At 37.4% G+C, this 19922-nt stretch overlaps 1 protein-coding gene across 11 annotated transcripts in view; it reads left to right on the top strand.

The window, feature by feature from the left end:
* Positions 1–786: 786 nt before the first annotated feature.
* The window catches only part of LOC147357059 (C4b-binding protein alpha chain), a 46856-nt gene continuing 27720 nt past the window's right edge, over positions 787–19922 (top strand). The window contains exons 1-5 of one of the 11 annotated variants that reach the window (XM_086342811.1): positions 787–861; positions 8443–8543; positions 10033–10184; positions 11285–11467; positions 12155–12254. In XM_086342811.1, the coding sequence (XP_086198937.1) occupies positions 10043–10184; positions 11285–11467; positions 12155–12254 (425 nt within the window). In that variant the 5' untranslated portion in view covers positions 787–861; positions 8443–8543; positions 10033–10042. Of the gene's footprint in view, positions 862–8427; positions 8544–9932; positions 10185–11284; positions 11468–12154; positions 12255–19922 lie in introns of all 11 variants that reach the window. The other 10 variants (XM_086342810.1, XM_086342808.1, XM_086342809.1 and 7 more) reach the window with 10 other exon arrangements.

Raw genomic sequence — 19922 nt, 5'->3', positions numbered from 1 at the left:
AAAGCGAAATGGTCATGAGAAATTTCTCTTAATAGCAGTCCCCTGAGCACAAAACCTTAATCCTGAGGATTAAGAGCTTAAATGGATAAGGTTGGAGTACGTTCTTAGGACCGCATTTGATAACAAACATGGCTGACCCTTCATTGCATCCTTCTGAGCAGTGCTCAATGGTGGACCAACTTCTGGAGGTCATGCAATTTTGAAGTACTAATTATGTTCCAAGCAACTCTGCACATTGCCGGGAACTCAGTAAGTGTGTTAAGCTCCTCACCTTCTGTACTTTCTTGGAGTGGGTTGGAGACTAGTACAGGGGAAGGCCAGCCATCCCCTGAGCCCCAGGAAAGCCTGTTGGGCCTAGAATCTTGGAAAGTGTATCACTTTTGTGGACCTAGTTTGAACCCTGCACTATCCAAAGTTTCCAGGATAGCTGATTTGCATGTTGTATAACCCTCTTTTGTTTACGGGAAAAAAAAAAAAAAAAAGAATTCTGGCATCAAATTTATATTACCCGTCTACTTAGGGGAAATGGTTGGCAGAGAAGAAAATAAACAATTGCAACATATTATCAAGAAAGGGCTAGTGAAGAAGAAGGAGATTAGATAAACACTACTGCTTTATTTATGCTGTTAATCATTCACTGGGTCACTAGAGAGTGTCTGCCCATCCATTTCTACCTGGCCGTCCCTGGACAGCCAACCACATGGCTGGAAGTGAGGGAATTTTTGGTGAGGCCAACTTCAGGGTGTTCTTGTAAACTCTTATCTGAGGAGGAACTAATGCTATTTCAGATCAAAGCAGTCTTCCTCCCTAAGAAACTACCCAAGGAACGATGATAGAGTCTTCTTCCTCGGCTGTCTGCAGGTCAGTGGATTATTTGGGGTATTTTGGGGGAAAGGCTGGTGGTTTGGCCCTTTAAAGAGAACATGATTATATGGATAATAGACAAAACTTGGAGTGTTTTCAACAGAAATCTTTTTAGGGATACTGCATTAGGAGACAGTGTGACTTGAAAAGTACTTGTAATCCCTACTGAGCCTTGATTTTCTATTATAAGTGGGGGAATAATAATGCATACTAATAGACTGAAGAGAGAAAGAAGTAAGAAGTTGTTCTTATTATTGCTCCTAAAAGTTGAGAGTGTTGGTTTATAAATCCTTTACCATCACTCCGCATGGGGGAGTTGAGACAGGAGGTAAGCCAGATGTCCCAAAGAGAGACATGGGAGACCGGTTTCCAAAGTCTACATTCTGAAAATTGGTGCAATTTCCTTTAAAGATTTTATGATCCCCTTATCTCCTCCACCAGTGACAGCAAAGACCTTTAGATTTACTCAGAAGGAGGATATTGGTCAGCGTCCAGTTAGTATCTGAAGCTAGAGGTCTGAATTGTCCCAATTTCTTTTCTCTCCCTCAGTTTTTGAATCTGGTTGTTGATTAGCTTTCCTTCTTGAAATTCCCTTCTCTTTTCACTGGGCAAGACATAGTACTCCTCTGGTTTGAGTTTTAATTCTTCAACCACCCTTCTGTTTGCTGACTCTTGTTCTGTCCCTAAATGTAGTAGTAAAGGAGAATACAAAGAGTGCCCAAAAGGGGAAGTAAAATCAAAGAAGATTTATATTAAGTTTAGAGATACATTATAATATGGCTCAGAAAGAAGGAGCTGATGAGAGTTAAAGAAATTCTAGGAAAGAGAAAATTGTGGAAGCAAGTTCTTTCTGGAGTCTGCAAGGAATGTAGGAAAGACTCACTTAGACTGGAGAAAAAAAGTTATTTTTTCCAGAGGTATCTGAATTTTTAAAAAGGGAATTTTAAAGAAATAAATTTTAATATTTAATACTTGAATAAATTAATAATAAAAAAAATTAGTTAACTTAAAAAAGTAATCTCTAATGAGAGGGGAAATTTGGAGGCTGAGGATTTTCCCAGAGCCTCTCAAACTGTACTGCCTTGCAAATGCCAATGGTATTTTTCACAAGAGACCCTCCATGGTGACCATAGTGCTTGAGTTGGTTTCATTTCTATAGGAATTTAAAAGGCGATAGTGAAATATCAGGGCATTTGCTAAGGAAGTCTTAGCTTTTCAGTGGGTAATTCATAATTCTAGGGTTTGTAGGGAATATAAGGAAAATCTAAGTTTAATGTCATCATTTTAAGGATGAGAAACTGAGACTGGGGAGCTGATATAGCTTCTTCAAGATCACAGAAATTGACTGGCACTGCTGGGACTCAAATCAGGTCTCCTCAGCTCGTAAGTCTGAGCCTCCATCTCCATACTCTGTGGTTTGCTGAGTCCTGTGCAGGCTCTGCTGAGGTACCACAGTGAGTCATGGTGATGAACTGGAAGTGCTCCGCCGGGCCCAGTGAGCCACCACACACCCTGGGAACCGGCAAGGGGAGGAGAATCACTGAATCATCTCTTTAAAATTTACAAAGCACTTCCGCACAGATTATTTCATTTGGTCCTCAGTAGGTGTTTAGTCATTCTCACTCTAAGGACAAAACTAATTCACATTTCATTTGTTTCACATTTATTGGATAACTATTATTATGCCAGTTAATATTAGGTTAGAAACTGGAAGATTGGGCAACCGGCAATTGGGTAAACACCTTTGCTTTCAAGGGTCCTACAGTCAAGGGGCAAACGCGAATAGATAGTTACAGTACAATATAGTGTTACAATGAATATATCAGCAAGGTAATTAGGGAAGCATAGCAAAGATTGATATTTCTTGGGTGTAGGGGTTGGGCAATTCTTCACCAATGAGGTGGCATTTGATCTGGATAAGGCACAGTTATCAAGACAGTATGGTACTGGCACAAAGACAGAAATATTGATCACTGGAACAAAATAGAAAGCCCAGAGATAAATCCACGCACATATGGACACCTTATCTTTGACAAAGGAGGCAAGAATATACAATGGATTAAAGACAATCTCTTTAACAAGTGGTGCTGGGAAAACTGGTCAACCACTTGTAAAAGAATGAAACTAGAACACTTTCTAACACCATACACAAAAATTAACTCAAAATGGATTAAAGATCTCAACATAAGACCAGAAACTATAAAACTCCTAGAGGAGAACATAGGCAAAACACTCTCCGACATACATCACAGCAGGATCCTCTACGACCCACCTCCCAGAATACTGGAAATAAAAGCAAAAATAAACAAATGGGACCTAATTAAGGAACGCGGGTATACCTGTGGCGGATTCATTTCGATATTTGGCAAAACTAATACAATATTGTAAAGTTTAAAAATAAAATAAAATTAAAAAAAAAAAAAAAAAGCTTCTGCACAACAAAGGAAACTATTAGCAAGGTGAAAAGGCAGCCTTCAGAATGGGAGAAAATAATAGCAAATGAAGCAACTGACAAACAACTAATCTCAAAAATATACAAGCAACTCCTACAGCTCAACTCCAGAAAAATAAATGACCCAATCAAAAAATGGGCCAAAGAACTAAATAGACATTTCTCCAAAGAAGACATACAGATGGCTAACAAACACATGAAAAGATGCTCAACATCACTCATTATCAGAGAAATGCAAATCAAAACCACGATGAGGTACCATTTCACGCCAGTCAGAATGGCTGCGATCCGTGTCTACAAGCAATAAATGCTGGAGAGTGTGTGGGGAAAAGGGAACCCTCTTACACTGTTGGTGGGAATGCAAAGTAGTACAGCCACTATGGAGACCAGTGTGGAGATTCCTTAAAAAACTGGAAATAGAACTGCCTTATGATCCAGCAATCCCACTGCTGGGCATACACACTGAGGAAACCAGAATTGAAAGAGACACGTGTACCCCAATGTTCATTGCAGCACTGTTTATAATAGCCAGGACATGGAGGCAACCTAGATGCCCATCAGCAGATGAATGGATAAGAAAGCTGTGGTACATATACACAATGGAGTATTACCCAGCCATTAAAAAGAATACATTTGAATCAGTTCTAATGAGATGGATGAAACTGGAACCTATTATACAGAGTGAAGTAAGCCAGAAAGAAAAACACCAATACAGTATACTAACACATATATATGGAATTTAGAAAGATGGTAACAATAACCCTGTGTACGAGACAGCAAAAGAAACACTGATGTATAGATCAGTCTTATGGACTCTGTGGGAGAGGGAGAGGGTGGGGAGATTTGGGAGAATGGCATTGAAACATGTATAATATCATGTATGAAATGAGTCGCCAGTCCAGGTTCAATGCACGATACTGGATGCTTGGGGCTGGTGCACTGGGAGGACCCAGAGGGAGGGTATGGGGAGGGAGGAGGGTTCAGGATGGGGGACACAGGTATACCTGTGGTGGATTCATTTCAATATTTGGCAAAACTAATACAATATTGTAAAGTTTAAAAATAAAATAAAATTAAAAAACAAAACAAAACAGGAAGTTAAAAAAAAAACAAAAAAACAAAAACCAATGACACAGGGTGGAGTGAAGGAAACTCTGAGAACATAAACCCTGACCATGGAAGTAGGTAGAAGAGAGAATGACAGATTCTTAGTGTTTCTGCAGCCAATGTGACAAGACTTGGTGACTTTGCATATGGAAAGGTGACAAGAGAGAGGAAGCTGGGTTTCCCAGGTTTCTAGTTTGGAAGACTGAGTGGTGATTATTATCTTAGTTGAGACAGAAAGCAAAGATCAAGCAGTGTTGGAAGGAAGATGGTATGTTTAGTTTTGGATATGTTAGATTCAAGATATCTGGGAGATACAAATAAAGCAGTTGGAAATACTGAGCTGAACCTTGAGATTTATTAGAACAAATTTTAAAAACATTTTTTTTCTTAAGAAATCTAAGAAGTGGTTGCCAGGGGCTCGGGGATGGGAAAAACAAGGAGAGTTTGGTAAAAGGGTATAAATTTTCAGCTATAAGATGAAGGTTTAAGGATTTAATGTAAAACATGGTGGTAATACTGTAACATACAGTTGAAATTTGCCAAGACAATAGACCTTAAATGTCATTCCTAGAAAGAAAAGGTAGACTTCTTTGTGGAATCTAAAACAAAACAAAAAACCAAAACCGTCCAAAACAAATTTATAGAAAAAGAGATTAAATTTGTGGTTACCAGAGGTGGAGGGCATGAGTTGGGTTGGGGGGAGGAGTTGGAAGAATGTGATTAAAAGGTGTGAACTTCTATTTATGAGATAAATAAGTGCTAGGCATGTAATGTACAGCACAATGACCATGACTAACTGCTTCATGATGTACTGGAAAGTTGTTGAAGATTCATCATGAGTTCTCACCATTAGGAAAAATTTTGTCTTTTTTTCTTTGTTTTCTATTTATTGTATCTATATGAGAAGATGAATGTTACCTGGACGTAGTATGGTAATTATTTCACAATTTGTGTGAATCAAATCGTCATGCTGTATACCTTAAACTTATGCAACGATGTATGTCAATTATTTTTTAATTACACTGTGGGGAAAAGTCAAATATGTGATATAATGGATGTGTTAATTAATTAGAAGGGGAGCAGGGAGAAATACTTTCATAATGTATACCTTTGTCAAATCATCACGATGTACACTTTAAGTATCTTACAATTTAGTCACCTATGCCTCAATAAAGCTGAAATTTAAAGAAAAGAAATCCAGCAGTCAAAAGTGTTAATTTATGTTCAGGATTGCAAGTGAAGAAAGTGTAACAGTTTATTTTTGGACTTGCTAAGAAGTTCACAAGTATTTATAACTTTCAAAACCAGAATAATTAATTTAAATATTATCTAAGACAAAAAATAATTTTCTAAGATAACCAGTTACAATTTTAGACTTTAAAAGGTTAAAAGTTATGTTCAAGTGTTGGAAACCATCCCTTTGTTAGATATAACATTTGCAGCTCAATTTATGATGTAGATATCTGCTATTCTGTAATTTCAAGGGAAGAGAAAAATAATTCCTCCTTATTTTGCAGAGATTTTTTTCACAGCCTTTTGTAAAACTCCAGTCATAAGGCTCAGCACAGGAATTTTATAGTTAGCAACAAGAATAAAGGAGGCAGGCCTGAAAGGCTCAAAATTGACGTGACATGTGGTAAGTAACAGTGCAGAGTTAGATTTTTTTTAAATTAATAATTGAGTTTATGGTACATATAAGTTTTTGTACCCATAGGAGACAGTTGGGCCCAGAGGTCTGTGAGTGATTCATAGGTGATGGTCATAGAGTGAATGAGTTCCTTCCAAGAAGAGAGTTAAGATGAGGGAAGCAGAAGTCTAGGAGGGACCCCTGGGGGTGCCATTGTTATTGCTTTGGGTGTGGTCCTGGGTCTCACTTCCCAGGTGGCTCTAGTGGAAAAGAATCCGACAGCCAATGCAGGAAATAGACAAAAGTTCGATCCCTGGGTGGGGAAGATCCCCTGGAGAAGGAAATACCAACCCACTCCAGTATTCTTCCCTGGAGAGTCCCATGGACAGAGAAGCCTAGTGGGGTATGGTCCACAGCGTTGCAGAGTTGGGCAGGACTGAAGCGACCTAGCATGTAGCACGCACTGGGCCTTACTATTACCATGGGCCACAGTGGAAACCTGACCAAGACTTCTGACCCAAGTCCAGAGTGTTTTCCTCTTTATCACAGCTTAGCTAAAGTCTCCTGGAATTGTAGCCATTATGATTTTATGTCATTTTTGTGATGATGTTTTGACTCTAGGAGTTCTGGTTCCGTTAGAATCACATTCCAACACCAACGCTGTTATCCTCTTTCTTAACATTTCTCATGGATATTTACTATGTGCTGTCCATGCACCAAACCAAACCCTCTCAGCAATTTTGGGAGATATGTATAGTTTTTTTCCATTTATAAATATGGAAATTGAGAGCTTAGGGGGAACCAGGACTGAATCCACGTGGCCTAGGTCTGACTTCAGTGTTCATACCCCAGGGTCTGGCCACATGCTGTCTTGCTGTGTCACAGCTGTGACTGTGTCACAGTCCCCAGCCCTGTGTCTGTGGCCATGCCATTAATCTCACCACAGTATGGGGTCTGTACGTGTATGTGGCTGCCTTTTAGCTCCTGTCATAAACTGTGGAGTTTGTTTATTCTTTCCTTCACTACTAACCTATGTTTTATAGTTGACGATATGGTAACTTTGGGTTAAGGATGGGGAACAGCCTAGAGTAAAATCACTAGGATCTGCTGTCATTAAGATAGCAGATGTGCCTTGTTTTAAAATCAGCTAAAATCTGACCTTGACAAAGCAAGCACTGTAAGAGTAGACATGGAATGGTATTATTTTTCTTGAAAACATACTTTTAGCGTTTTAGCACTAGGTACTTTTGAAAGTAAATGCAACAAACATTTCTTGAGCACTTTGAGTGAGGCACAGGGCTAGGTATCTTGGAGGGCCAAGACGACTAACAGCCCACTTTCTGACTTCAAGGAACTTGTGGTCCAATGGGGAAGACAAACCTCAGCTGTCAGTTAAGCCGAGTCAGAATCAGAATTATAAACACTCAGTTGTAACTGGAAGCTGGAGACTGGTCTGGAGGACAGGAGGGGACCCTGGAGAAGGGATGGCTAGAATGAGTAGGAACTAAAGAGGAAATGGCGAGAGGGAAGATGATATGGGCAGGCGTAGAAGGTAAGAACATGTTTAGAAATGTCAGGGATCTGGGTTGTCCAGATCAGCTGGTTTATGACTAAAAAGTTAGTCATCAGAAACCAGTTTGATGAATGCCCATTCCTGAAGGATCAGTTCACTGAAATCAATTTGCTGAACTTACCACATTATCAGTTTAGTTAATATCATTCTAAGAAGTATTCATTTTGAATGTATTCAATGGTTATAAATATATAGTTTGAACATAACTAATGAATATTATCTTTGAAATAACATTTTAAGTATTGTTCAATTTCCTGAAACTAAGGATTCAATCTATGGCTATATCTTTATAAATATACTCACAAATATTTTTCTGATTATGTTCTATGTGTACATTTTTCTTGTGAATATTGTAACAACTACAGCAATTCATGTGGGAAAAATTTTACTCTATACTGTTATCCTCTTGATTACAGTCAAATTCTATTTTGCCAACACATTGATATTTTTAAATCTCTTTAATTTCACTGAAATTCAATAAACATGACACATTTACTGACATCAAAAATGAAAGAAACTGATTCTTATGGTTTTTGGGTGGGAGAAATTTGTGATATTTTGTAAATTTTGCAGATGATTTAGGGGACTGGTTTTCATCATTTGGACCCTGCTGTACCCGCAATTGTCTCCAGTCTCATCAGCTTGCTAGGAGTAGAGACTAGAGATCAGGAGGGAGGTATTAAGAAAACAGAGAAGGAAAAACAGGGGCTCAGAACTCTGGTCCTGACTCTTTTCAATTTTTCCAGTACAAATTCTGCAAGCACATTTTAAATAACTGAAGATATTTGATAAATTCTTCAACAGGTATTTTTTTTGCAGAATTTTCCTAGTGGCCAAGCCCAGAGCTCATGGGGTAGGGGTGGAGTTACCTGCAGCTGATAGCAGGTGGAGGCCTGAGTGTCAGAACTGAGTTTGCAAAGGTAAGATTAGACGAGTCTTTGCTCAGTGAAGAAATTGGAGCCCTCCGTGTCATGTGAAGGGCCACTATGAACTTTTTTCCCCTAAATGTGGGACAGAAACATCTTTGAGGCAAATATTGAGGGGACCCCTTTTATCTAAATGGATATGCAATTAATATGAATTATGGACACATGGAGAGAGTAGAATCATATGGATCAAACAGAAGAATCAGAATAAAAGATGAAATTCAGTATTTCATTGGGGCTTAACTTCGTGTGTTCCTTTGAAGACAAAGACTAATTCTAATGTAAATTTAAGATACACTTTTTTTTTTTTTTTCCAATGGGAACAGGAGTGTGGTGAAGAGAAAATGTTCTTCATGATTTAGCTTTAAATAAGCCTTTAAATAGTCTAATTAAATAATGAAAGTACATTTGTCACATATATTTTTATTTATATACCTATATATATATATCTATCTATGTTGTTATTGTTTAATTGCTAAGTCATGACCATCTCTTTGTGACGCCATGGACTGTAGCCTGCCAGGCTTCTTTACCCATGGGATTTTCCAGGCAAGAATACTGGAATGGGTTACCATTTCCTTCTCCAGGGGATCTTCCTGACCCAGAGATGGAACCTGTGTCTCCTGTTTGGCATGTGGATTCTTTACCGCTGATCCACCTGGAAAGCCCCTACATATATCTATAAATAAAACCATCTTTTCCCCCCAAAACTGCAAATTGCTTGGTTTATTGTTTCAGTTGATAGTTGTCATGAGGAACTGCCAATGTTATACATGATGATCCAACTCTTTTTTCTCTATCTTATAATCTTCCTGCTTTTTGTTTTGTTTTAAATTTATTTCATTTTCTGTAACTCCTTTGCCATTTCCTTGGTCTGATCATCTCTGTGGCTCACCTGGCCAACTACAATAGTCTTCTTAATCAATCTCCCTGTTTCTCCTCTGTTCATTTCAATCTATCATGTATATTTAATACATCCACTCTAGTGATATTAAGATACAATGATGTATCACTCTAAGGACATATTAAAAACAAACACACCAAAAACAAAACCAAATCAAAACAAAACCGAGAAACACTGGCTCTTTACTCTCTAAAGAGTAGCGTCCATAAATTCCTAACCTTGGCTCTTATGTCCTATTCAGACACACCTGTGAGCTGCCTCCTGCTTAACAACCATCTGCAACACCTTACTTTCCAGCCAAACTGTAGTGCTATGTACTGTTCCCCAATATGCCCTGCCTACATTTTCTAACTTTTGCAGAATACCTAACTCAGATTAAGCTACCTCCCATCTCTCACTTGGAATGAATCTCTCTCATGAGCAGAGTGCTTCTTCAGAGGCTAACACCTGCTGTTTTGTGTCTTTTCTTCCAATTCTAGGCTGTAATTTCTTCAAGACATGGATCCCATAGCATGATCCTAGTGCTTTATGACAAGTAGGAATTCAATGATTGTTTTTCAAATTGAGTTCTTTCAGCAGAAAAGTGTCAATGAAGCATCAGCGAGTTCCAGTTATGATCCTTCATAGCAAGGGGACAATGGCATCCTGGCCCTTCTCTAGGCTGTGGAGTATCTCTGATCCAATTCTGTTCCAAGTGACCTTGGTTGCTACTCTGTTGGCCACTGTTCTTGGTGAGTAATAGGGAGAGAAGTTCAAATTGTCAGCAAAGTTTCAAGATCATTTGCTCCTTCACTTTCAAGACTAACAAAGAGCTGATTAAGCTTTTAGCAGAAATTCAGCTTTAGCAACAAAGGGTTTATTTGATGAGGAATTTGGAACTTAAGGGGATTTGGAATAATTTGAAATGTAGGGGTCATTTGCTTTACACATAGTCAGTTTTGTAGACATTTCCTCCTAGAATTTCTTCTTCAGGGATTTCCAAAACAATCTGTCCCCAGCCATGACTTGAAACAAATCTGTATTATCTATTAGCCTGACTAAACAATCTTCACTGCCTGTGGGTTTATCCAGAATGGACAGGAAAAGTATAAACTTCTAAAGTGGCTCCTAAAGGGTAAATCAGCCCTATATTTTGTTCTTGCAAGTAAAGCAGGATTAAGATTGTTATGCTTCAAGGGGTCCATGTTTCTTCCTTCAGACAACACAAAATCCAAAGGATGCAAAAAGGACAAATTAGGAATGTTATAGTCATCCTTCTCCTAGCCACCAAGTTTCTGTTCTCTGAAACAATCAATGTTATGTAATGTTCAGTTCTGTTCAGTTCAGTTGATTAGTTGTGTCTGACTCTTTGCGACCCCATGAATTGTGGCGTGCCAGGCCTCCCTGTCCATCACCAACTCCCGGAGTTCACCCAAACTCATGTAATGTTACTATTAATTAAATGGTAAGTTTCTGTTATTATTAATGAGGTGATATACTTCTGTTGAAGAAAACTGTTGGACTTCGGGATTTGCATGGATGCATATGAGTCAGCAGATATGGGCAATCTGCTAGGCTGATGAAATCCTGTCTGCCATCCTTTTAAGATAAATCATTTATAGGAGAAAAGAAATGAAAAATTTATGCCTTTTATCTTTATCATTGTCGTTAATCAACAAACATGTATTACGAATTACTCTTTGGATTCATTGAACAGTGGGGATAATAGGAGTTATTACTTTTCTTGATTAGAGGAGAAAAGAATGGTTCCTGCCCTAAAGTAATGCTACTGAAACTTTAGGATGCTGTGTCTCAAGCTCTAACTTGAGTGTTTTGTCATTTTGGTATTCAGGCAGTTGTGGTATTCCACCCTATTTAGACTTTGCTTTTCCAATAAATGAGTTGAATGAGACAAGGTTTGAAACTGGAACTACTCTGAGATACACCTGTCGTCCTGGCTACAGGATAAGTTCAAGAAAGAACTTTCTTATCTGTGATGGAACAGACAATTGGAAATACAAAGAGTTTTGTGTCAGTAAGTATGAACATTCATTTCTCTTATTTGTGCTTTGTCCTTCTTTGCAAAGTTGCCTCAGGAACTAAGCTTTATAAATGCAAATGAGTATCTCTGATCACTGAGGAACAATCCAGTTGGTCAGTTACTGATTTCAATGTACACGTGTGCCACTTTTTGGAAAAACAAACAAATGAATAAAACAAACAAATTAGGAGCCACCTAGTTGCACTGAAAAATAAATCTATCATTTACAATCTATTCACTAAGTACTTTTTTTCAGAAGTGAACTGCAAATTCATTTTAATACACTGAAAACTAGATTCACTGTATAAAATTATGAAAATTACATGTCTAGAAAATGATGATACAGTTTTCAAAGAAACCTCATCCCAAATACTGTGTTTGGAAGAAGATGCTGTTATTCACTCTTAATTGAGAATAAATTCTGTGATATTTTTCTAGTAGTATGGGTATACACAAGCAATCTATACTTTTTTTGTACCTTTTGTGACCAAGGACATGTATTTTGAGTGGCTTAAGTTCCAAGTACACACTGGAGATGTAGAATGGAGCTGAGTTCCCTGGTCAGTATGTTAAATTCTGGACCATAGACTTCATTACCACAATGATCCATCAGCTCTCTTTTCTAATGCCATATCCTTGAGTGCATGGAATCGCTAATCATCATTTTAACTTTTCTCGCAGAAAAACGATGTGAAAACCCAGGAGAATTACTTAATGGGCAAGTGATAGTTAAGACAGATTACTCTTTTGGATCAGAAATAGAATTCAGCTGTTCAGAAGGGTGAGTGTGAGGCAATCTAGAGATACTTTTCTTTTAAATTAAAATTTTAAAATAGCTAATGTATAATATAATCTTTATTTCAAAACCAAACATGATATAAAAGGTATCTACTGAGAATTCTCACTTTCATTCTATTTCCATCACCACATTCCTTTCCATCTTTAAACAGGGATACACTTATATTGGCTTCTCATGTATTTTTCTAGTGTTTACTTTTATAAATACAAGTTAAGAAATTATTATGTATTCCTATTTGACAACTTTCCAATAGGAAAATTAGTCTTAAATCTCTTAAATCTTGCTTTATATTTTATTTATCAATATAAACAGAAGGTGTCTCTATGTTTGTGCATAGAGAGGTTTCTCATTAATTCCCTTTTACGCCTGCACAGGATTTTATTGTGTGATGTATTGTGGGCTGATAATCTCTTTGATGGATCCATGAATTTTCCAATCTTTTTCTGTTCTGAATTATGCTCTAATGCATTACCTTGTATATATAAATTATATCTGTAGGGTAAATTTCCATGGTAGGAATCCTGGGTCAAAGAGTACATATATTTGAAAATTTGAAAACTATTTCCAAATTGCTCTCTGTAGGAGTTACATGGTTTTGCAGAATATACAAATGTTTATTTCACCATAAACTTTCCAACTAAGTTTGCTGTCAAACCTTCAATGCTTGTAAAAATGTTGAAAATTTCCCAATTTAAGAGGTAAAAATGAAATCTTACTATAGTTTAAATGTATATTTCTCTTATTATGAGTAAAATTCAGCATGTTTTAATAAGAGATGTTTGTATTTATTCAATATTTGTGAATTATTTGGCATATCCTTTGCCTATTTTTACTATTAACTAGTTGGGCATTTTATTCTTAATTTTTACGGTATATGGATATATATATTCACATGGATTTGTGTCTGTTAGGGTTCACACCTTGCTTCTGATGTGAGCTGCAACTTTGCGTTCAAAGTTTTTCTTTTGACTTGGCTTTGGTGCATGCATGCATGTGTGCTAAGTTGCTTCAGTCATGTCTGACTCTTTTTGACGCTATGGACTGTAGCCCGCCAGGTTCTTCTGTCCATGGGATTCTCCAGGCAAGAATACTGACTGGATCTCCTCTTCCAGGGGATCTTCCCCACCCAGGGATTGAACCCGTGTCTCTTGTGTCTCGTGCGTTGCAGGCAAATTCTTTACCCACTGAACTACCTGGGAAGCCCTTGGCTTTGGTATATGTTGTCAAATTTATCAGTCTTCCTTTTAAAATGGCTTCTGAATTTTAAGTCTTAATTTAAAAGGCCTTCTCAAATACAAGGTTTTGAACTATTTGCCTAGCTTTCTTCTATACTTTTATGTTTTCATATTTTTTAATGTTAAAAGCTTTGATCCATTTGTAGTAAATATATAGTATACAACAGAATAGGAAAGACTAGAGATCTCTTCAAGAATTTTAGAGATACCAAGGGAATATTTCATGCAAAGATGGGCTTGATAAAGAACAGAAATGGTATGGACCTAACAGAAGCAGAAGATATTAAGAAGAGGTGGCAAGAATACACAGAAGAACTGTACAAAAAAGATCTTCACAATCAAGATAATCACGATGGTGTGATCACTCACCTAGAGCCAGACATCCTGGAATGTGAAGTCAAGTGGGCCTTAGAAAGCATCACTACGAACAAAGCTAGTGGAGGTGATGGAATTCCAGTTGAGCGATTTCAAATCCTGAAAGATGATGCTGTGAAAGTGCAGCACTCAATAGGCCAGCAAATGTGGAAAACTCAGCAGTGGCCACAGGACTGGAAAAGGTCAGTTTTCATTCCAATCCCAAAGAAAGGCAATGCCAAAGAATGCTCAAACTACCGCACAATTGCACTCATCTCACACGCTAGTAAAGTAACGCTCAAAATTCTCCAAGCCAGGCTTCAGCAATACGTGAATCATGAACTTGCAGATGTTCACGCTGGTTTTAGAAAAGGCAGAGGAACCAGAGATCAAATTGCCATCATCTTCTGGATCATGGAAAAAGCAAGAGAGTTCCCGAAAAACATCTATTTCTGCTTTATTGACTATGCCAAAGCCTTTGACTGTGTGGATCACAATAAACTGTGGAAAATTCTGAAAGAGATGGGAATACCAGACCACCTGACCAGCCTCTTGAGAAATCTGTATGCAGGTCAGGAACCAACAGTTAGAACTGGACATGGAACAACAGACTGGTTCCAAATAGGAAAAGGAGTACATCAAGGCTGTATATTGTCACCCTGTTTATTTAACTTCTATGCAGAGTACATCATGAGAAACGCTGGGCTGGAAGAAGCACAAGCTGGAATCAAGATTGCCAGGAGAAATATCAATCACCTCAGATATGCAGATGACACCACCCTTATGGCAGAAAGTGAAGAGGAACTAAAAAGCCTCTTGATGAAAGTGGAAGTGGAGGGTGAAAAAGTTGGCTTGAAGCTCAACATTCAGAAAACGAAGATCATGGCGTCTGGTCCCATCACTTCATGGGAAATAGATGGGGAAACAGTGGAAACAGTGTCAGACTTTATTTCTCTGGGCTTCAAAATCACTGCAGATGGTGACTGCAGCCATGAAATTAAAAGACGCTTACTCCTTGGAAGGAAAGTTATGACCAACCTAGATAGCATATTCAAAAGCAGAGACATTACTTTGCCAACAAAGGTCCTTCTAGTCAAGGCTATGTTTTTTCCTGTGGTCATGTATGGATGTGAGAGTTGGACTGTGAAGAAGGCTGAGCGCTGAAGAATTGATGCTTTTGAACTGTGGTGTTGGAGAAGACTCTTGAGAGTCCCTTGGACTGCAAGGAGATCCAACCAGTCCATTCTGAAGGAGATCAGCCCTGGGATTTCTTTGGAAGGAATGATGCTGAAGCTGAAACTCCAGTACTTTGGCCACCTCATGCGAAGAGTTGACTCATTGGAAAAGACTGTGATGCTGGGAGGGATTGGGGGCAGGAGAAGAAGGGGACGACAGAGGATGAGATGGCTGGATGGCATCACTGACTCGATGGACGTGAGTCTCAGTGAACTCCTGGAGTTGGTGATGGACAGGGAGGCCTGGCGTGCTGTGATTCATGGGGTCGCAAAGAGTGGACATGACTGAGCGACTGAACTGAATTGAACTGAACTGATACAGTATGAGGTACATATCCAAGTCCTTATTTTTCCATATGACTTTCCTGTTATCTCAACACCATTTATTAAAAAGTCCATCCTTAACTTACTGATTTGAGATTGTTTTTGGCTACTATATGGAATTCTCATATATATCTGGGTCTATTTCTAGACTTTCTATTCAATCATTGTTTTGTCTGTATATTTATATACACATTGCACAGTCTTCTACTTATTGATGTTTTATAGTATGTTTTAATAGTAATATGGGTAGTGCTATCTAATTACTTTTCTTTTCTAGGATTTTCCTAACAATACTTGTTTATCTTTCTATATGAACTTTAAAGTTAGGCATATTTTAAAATCATGTTGGATTAGCTTTTAACTTTATTTTAGGAGAATAGATTTTTTTTTAAATGCTGAGTCTCTCTAGACACGAATATGTTATTGTAGGGAAGACAAAACTTTACCTTTACCCTCTTAGGGTCTCTGACTGGGCCTGAGAATTAAGTTGACATAACACATATTAATAGGAGAAAAGTATACCAATCTTATTTTTGCATGTACATGGGAGCCTTCACAGGAAAATGATTAGGCCTATGTGCTTATATGTTAAATTTTTTTTTTTTTACTGGAATATAATCGCTTTCCTATGGCTTCCCTGGCAGCTTAGATGGTAAAGAATCTACTTGCAATGCAATGTGGGAGACCCAGGTTTGATCCCTGGGTCGGGAAGATCCCCTGGAGAAGGAAATGGCAACCCACTCCAGTATTCTTGCCTGGAGAATTCCATGGACAAAGGAGCCTGGTAGGCTAATGTCCATGGGGTTGCAAAGAGTTGGACATGACTGAGCAACTAATGCATGTGCTAGTTTCTGCTGTACAAAAAGTGAATCAGTTATATGTATACATCTATCGCCTCCTTTTGAGATCTCTCCCTACCATCCCACCCATCTAGGTTATCCCAGAGCACTGAGCTGAGTCCCCTGTGCTTTACTATAGGTTCCCACTAGCTAGCTATTTTACACATGGTAGTGTATATATGTCAAACCTAATCTCCTAATCATTCCACTCTCCTTTTCCTGCTGTGTTATATGCCAATTCTCTATGTCTGTGCCTCTGTTCCTGCCCTGAAACTAGGTCCATCTGTACCATTTTTCTAGATGCCACATACATGCATTAATATACCATATTTGTTTTTTTCTTTCTGACTTCCTTCACTCTGTATGACAGATTATAGGTCCATCCACATGGGCCAATTTTGTTCCCTTTTATGCTGAATAATATTCCATTGTATGTATGTACCACATTTTCTTTATCTATTCATCTGTTGATGGACACTTAGGTTGTTTCCATGTCCTGGCTACTGTAAACAGTGCTACAATGAACATTGGGGTACCTGTGTCTTTTTGAATTATGGTTTTCTCAGGACATATGCCCAGCAGTGGGATTGCTGGGTCATAAGGTAGTTCTATGTTTACTTTTTCAAGGAACCTCCACACAGTTCGCTATAGTGGCTGTATCAATTTACATTCCCAGCAACAGTGCAAGAGGGTTCCCATTTCCCCACACCCTCTCCAGCATTTATTGCTTGTAGATTTTTGATGATGGCCACTATCATCAGAGTGAGGTGATACCTCATTGTAATTTTGATTAACATTTCTCTAATAATTAGTGATGTTAAGTATATTTTCGTGTGCCTTTTGGCCCTCTGTGTCTTCCTTGAAGAAATGTTTATTTAGGTCTTCTGCCCATTTTCTTTTGGGTTTTTTTTTCTTTGATATTGAGCTCTGTGGACTGTTTATATAATTTGGAGATTAATCTTTTGTCTGTTGCTTTGTTTGCAAATATTTTTTCTCATTCTGAGGGTTGTCTTTTTGTCTTGTTTATGGTTTCCTTTGCTATGAAAAAGTTTTCTAAGTTTAATTAAATTCCATTTGTTTATTTTTGTTTTTATTTTCATTACTTTAAGAGGTGTGTCCAAAAAGATCTTGCTTTGATTTCTGTCGGAAAAAAGTGTTTTTCCTGTGTTTTCCTCTAAGAATAACTGTACAGTCTTGCAGTAGGTCTTTAATCCATTTTAGTTTATTTTTGTGTATGGAGTTAGGTAGTGTTCTAATTTCATTCTTTAGCACATATCAATAGCTGTCCAGTTCTCCCAGCACCAGTTATTGAAGTGACTGTCTTTTCTCCTATGTATGTTCTTGCCTCCTTTACCATAGATTTGGTGACTATATGGGTTTATCTCTGGGCTTTCTATCCTGTTCTATTGATCTATATTTCTGTTTTTGTGCCAATACTATACTATCTTGATTACTGTAGCTTTGTAATATAGTCAGGGAGCCTGAATCTCCAGCTCTCTTTCTTTTTCAAGATTGCTTTGACTATTCAGGATATTTTGTATTTCCTTACAAATCATAATTTTTTTTTGTTCTAGTTATGTGAGAAATGCCATTGTTAATTTGATAGGGATTGCATTGAATCTGCAGATTGCTTTGGGTAGCATACTCATTTTCATGATATTGATTCTTCTCATCCAAGAACATGGTCTGTCTCTCCAACTGTTTGTGTCATCTTTGACTTCTTTCATCAGTGTTTTATAGTTTTCTGAGTACACACCTTTTTCTCCTTAGGTAGATTTATTCCTAGGTATTTTATTCTTTTTGTTCTAAATGGGATTGTTTACTTAATTTCTCTTTCTAATCTTTTGCTGTTAGTGTATAGGAATGCAAGAGAGTTCTTTGCATTAATATTGTATCCTGAAACCGTATCAAGTTCATTGATTAACTCTAGTATTTTTCTGGTGACATCTTTAGGATTTTCTATGTATAGTATCATGTCATCTGCAAACAATGATAACCTGGATTCCTTTTTTTTTTTTTTTTTTTTCATTTTTCTTCTCTGGGTTCTTTTTCCAAACTGGACTCCACTTTTTTTTTTTTTCTTTCTTTTTCTTCTCTGATTGCCATGACTAGGACTTCCAAACTATGTTGAACAATAGTGGTGAGAGTAGACTTCTTAGTCTTGGTCCTGATTAGAGGAAGTGTTTCCAGTTTTTTTGTCACTGAGAATGATGTTTGCCGTGGGTTTGTCATATATGGCCTTTATTATGTTGTGGTAGATTCCCTCTATGTCCACTTTCTGGAGAGTATTTTTTTTTTTTTTTCCCACAAATGGGTGTTGAATTTTGTCAAAAACTTTTTCTGCATCTACTGAGATGATCATACTGTTTACATTCTTCATTTTGTTAATGTAGTGTATCACATAAGTTGATTTGCATGTATAGAAGAATCTTTGTATCCTTGGGATAAATCTCACTTGACCATGGTTTATGAGCCTTTTTGCATATTATTGGATTCTATTTGCTAATATTTTGTTGAGGATTTTTGAGTCTATTTGTATCAGTGATATTGGTGCACAGTCTTTTTTTGTGATATCTTTGCCTGGTTTTGATATCAGGGTGATGGTAGCCTCATAAAACAAGTTTGGGAGTGTTCCTCCTTCTGCATTTTTTTGGGGGAGGTTTGAGGATAGGCATTAGATGCTTTCTAAATATTTGATAAAATTTGCCTGTGAAGCCATCTGGTCTTGGAAGATTTTTAATTACAGTTTCCATCTGGTTACTTGTGATTGGTCTGTTTATATTTTCTAATTCCTCCTGATTCAGTCTTGGAAAATTGTCCTTTTCTTCCAGGTTGTCTATTTTGTTGGCATATAGTTGCTTCTAGCAGTCTCTTGTGGTCCCTTGTATTTCTATGGCATCAATTATAATTTCTCCTTTTTCATTTCTAATTTTATTGATTTGAGTCTTCTCCCTTTTTTTCTTAATGATTCTGGATAAGGGTTTATATATTTTATTTATCTTCTCTATGAACCAACTTTTAGTTATATTGATTTTTGTTACTGTTTTATTCATTTCTATTTCATTTATTTCTGCTCTGACCTCTTCTTTCCTTTTACCAACTTTGTTTTTTTTTTTTTTGCTGTTATTGTTCTTTCTTTAGTTTCTTTGGATGTAAGGTTAGATTGCTTGTTTGAGACTATTCTTGTTTCTTGAGTTGAGGTTGAATTGCTATAACTTCCCTTTTAGAATTACTTTTGCTGTACTCCGTAGGTTTTGAATTGTCCTGTTTTTGTTGTCATTTGTTTCTGCATATAAATTTTTTCTCCCTTTGATTTCTTCAATGATCTCTTGTTATTAAGTAGGGCACTGTTTAGCCTCCATGTGTTTATGTTTCAGTTTTTTTCCTTGTAATTAATTTCTAATCTTGTACTGTTGTGGTCAGAAAAGATGCTTGATACAATTTCGATTTTCCTAAATGTTCCAAGGCTTGGTTTGTGACCAAAGATGTGATCTATCCTGGAGAATGTTCCATGTGCACATAAGAAAAAATTGTATTTTGCAACTTTCAAGTGAATGTCCTATCAATATCCATCAAACCTATCTAGTCTATCATGTCATTTAAAGCTGTATTTCTTTATTTACTTTGTGTCTGGATGATCTGCCTGTTGGTGTAAGTGGGGTG

The sequence above is a fragment of the Bos grunniens genome, chromosome 16 (assembly GCF_055505025.1).
Source record: "Bos grunniens cultivar Pamir isolate PY7600 chromosome 16, Bosgru_T2T1.0, whole genome shotgun sequence".
NCBI classification, from domain to species: Eukaryota; Metazoa; Chordata; class Mammalia; order Artiodactyla; family Bovidae; genus Bos; species Bos grunniens.
The sequence above is the reverse complement of the archived record's forward strand: the minus strand, read 5'-3'. Positions and strand labels throughout refer to the sequence as shown.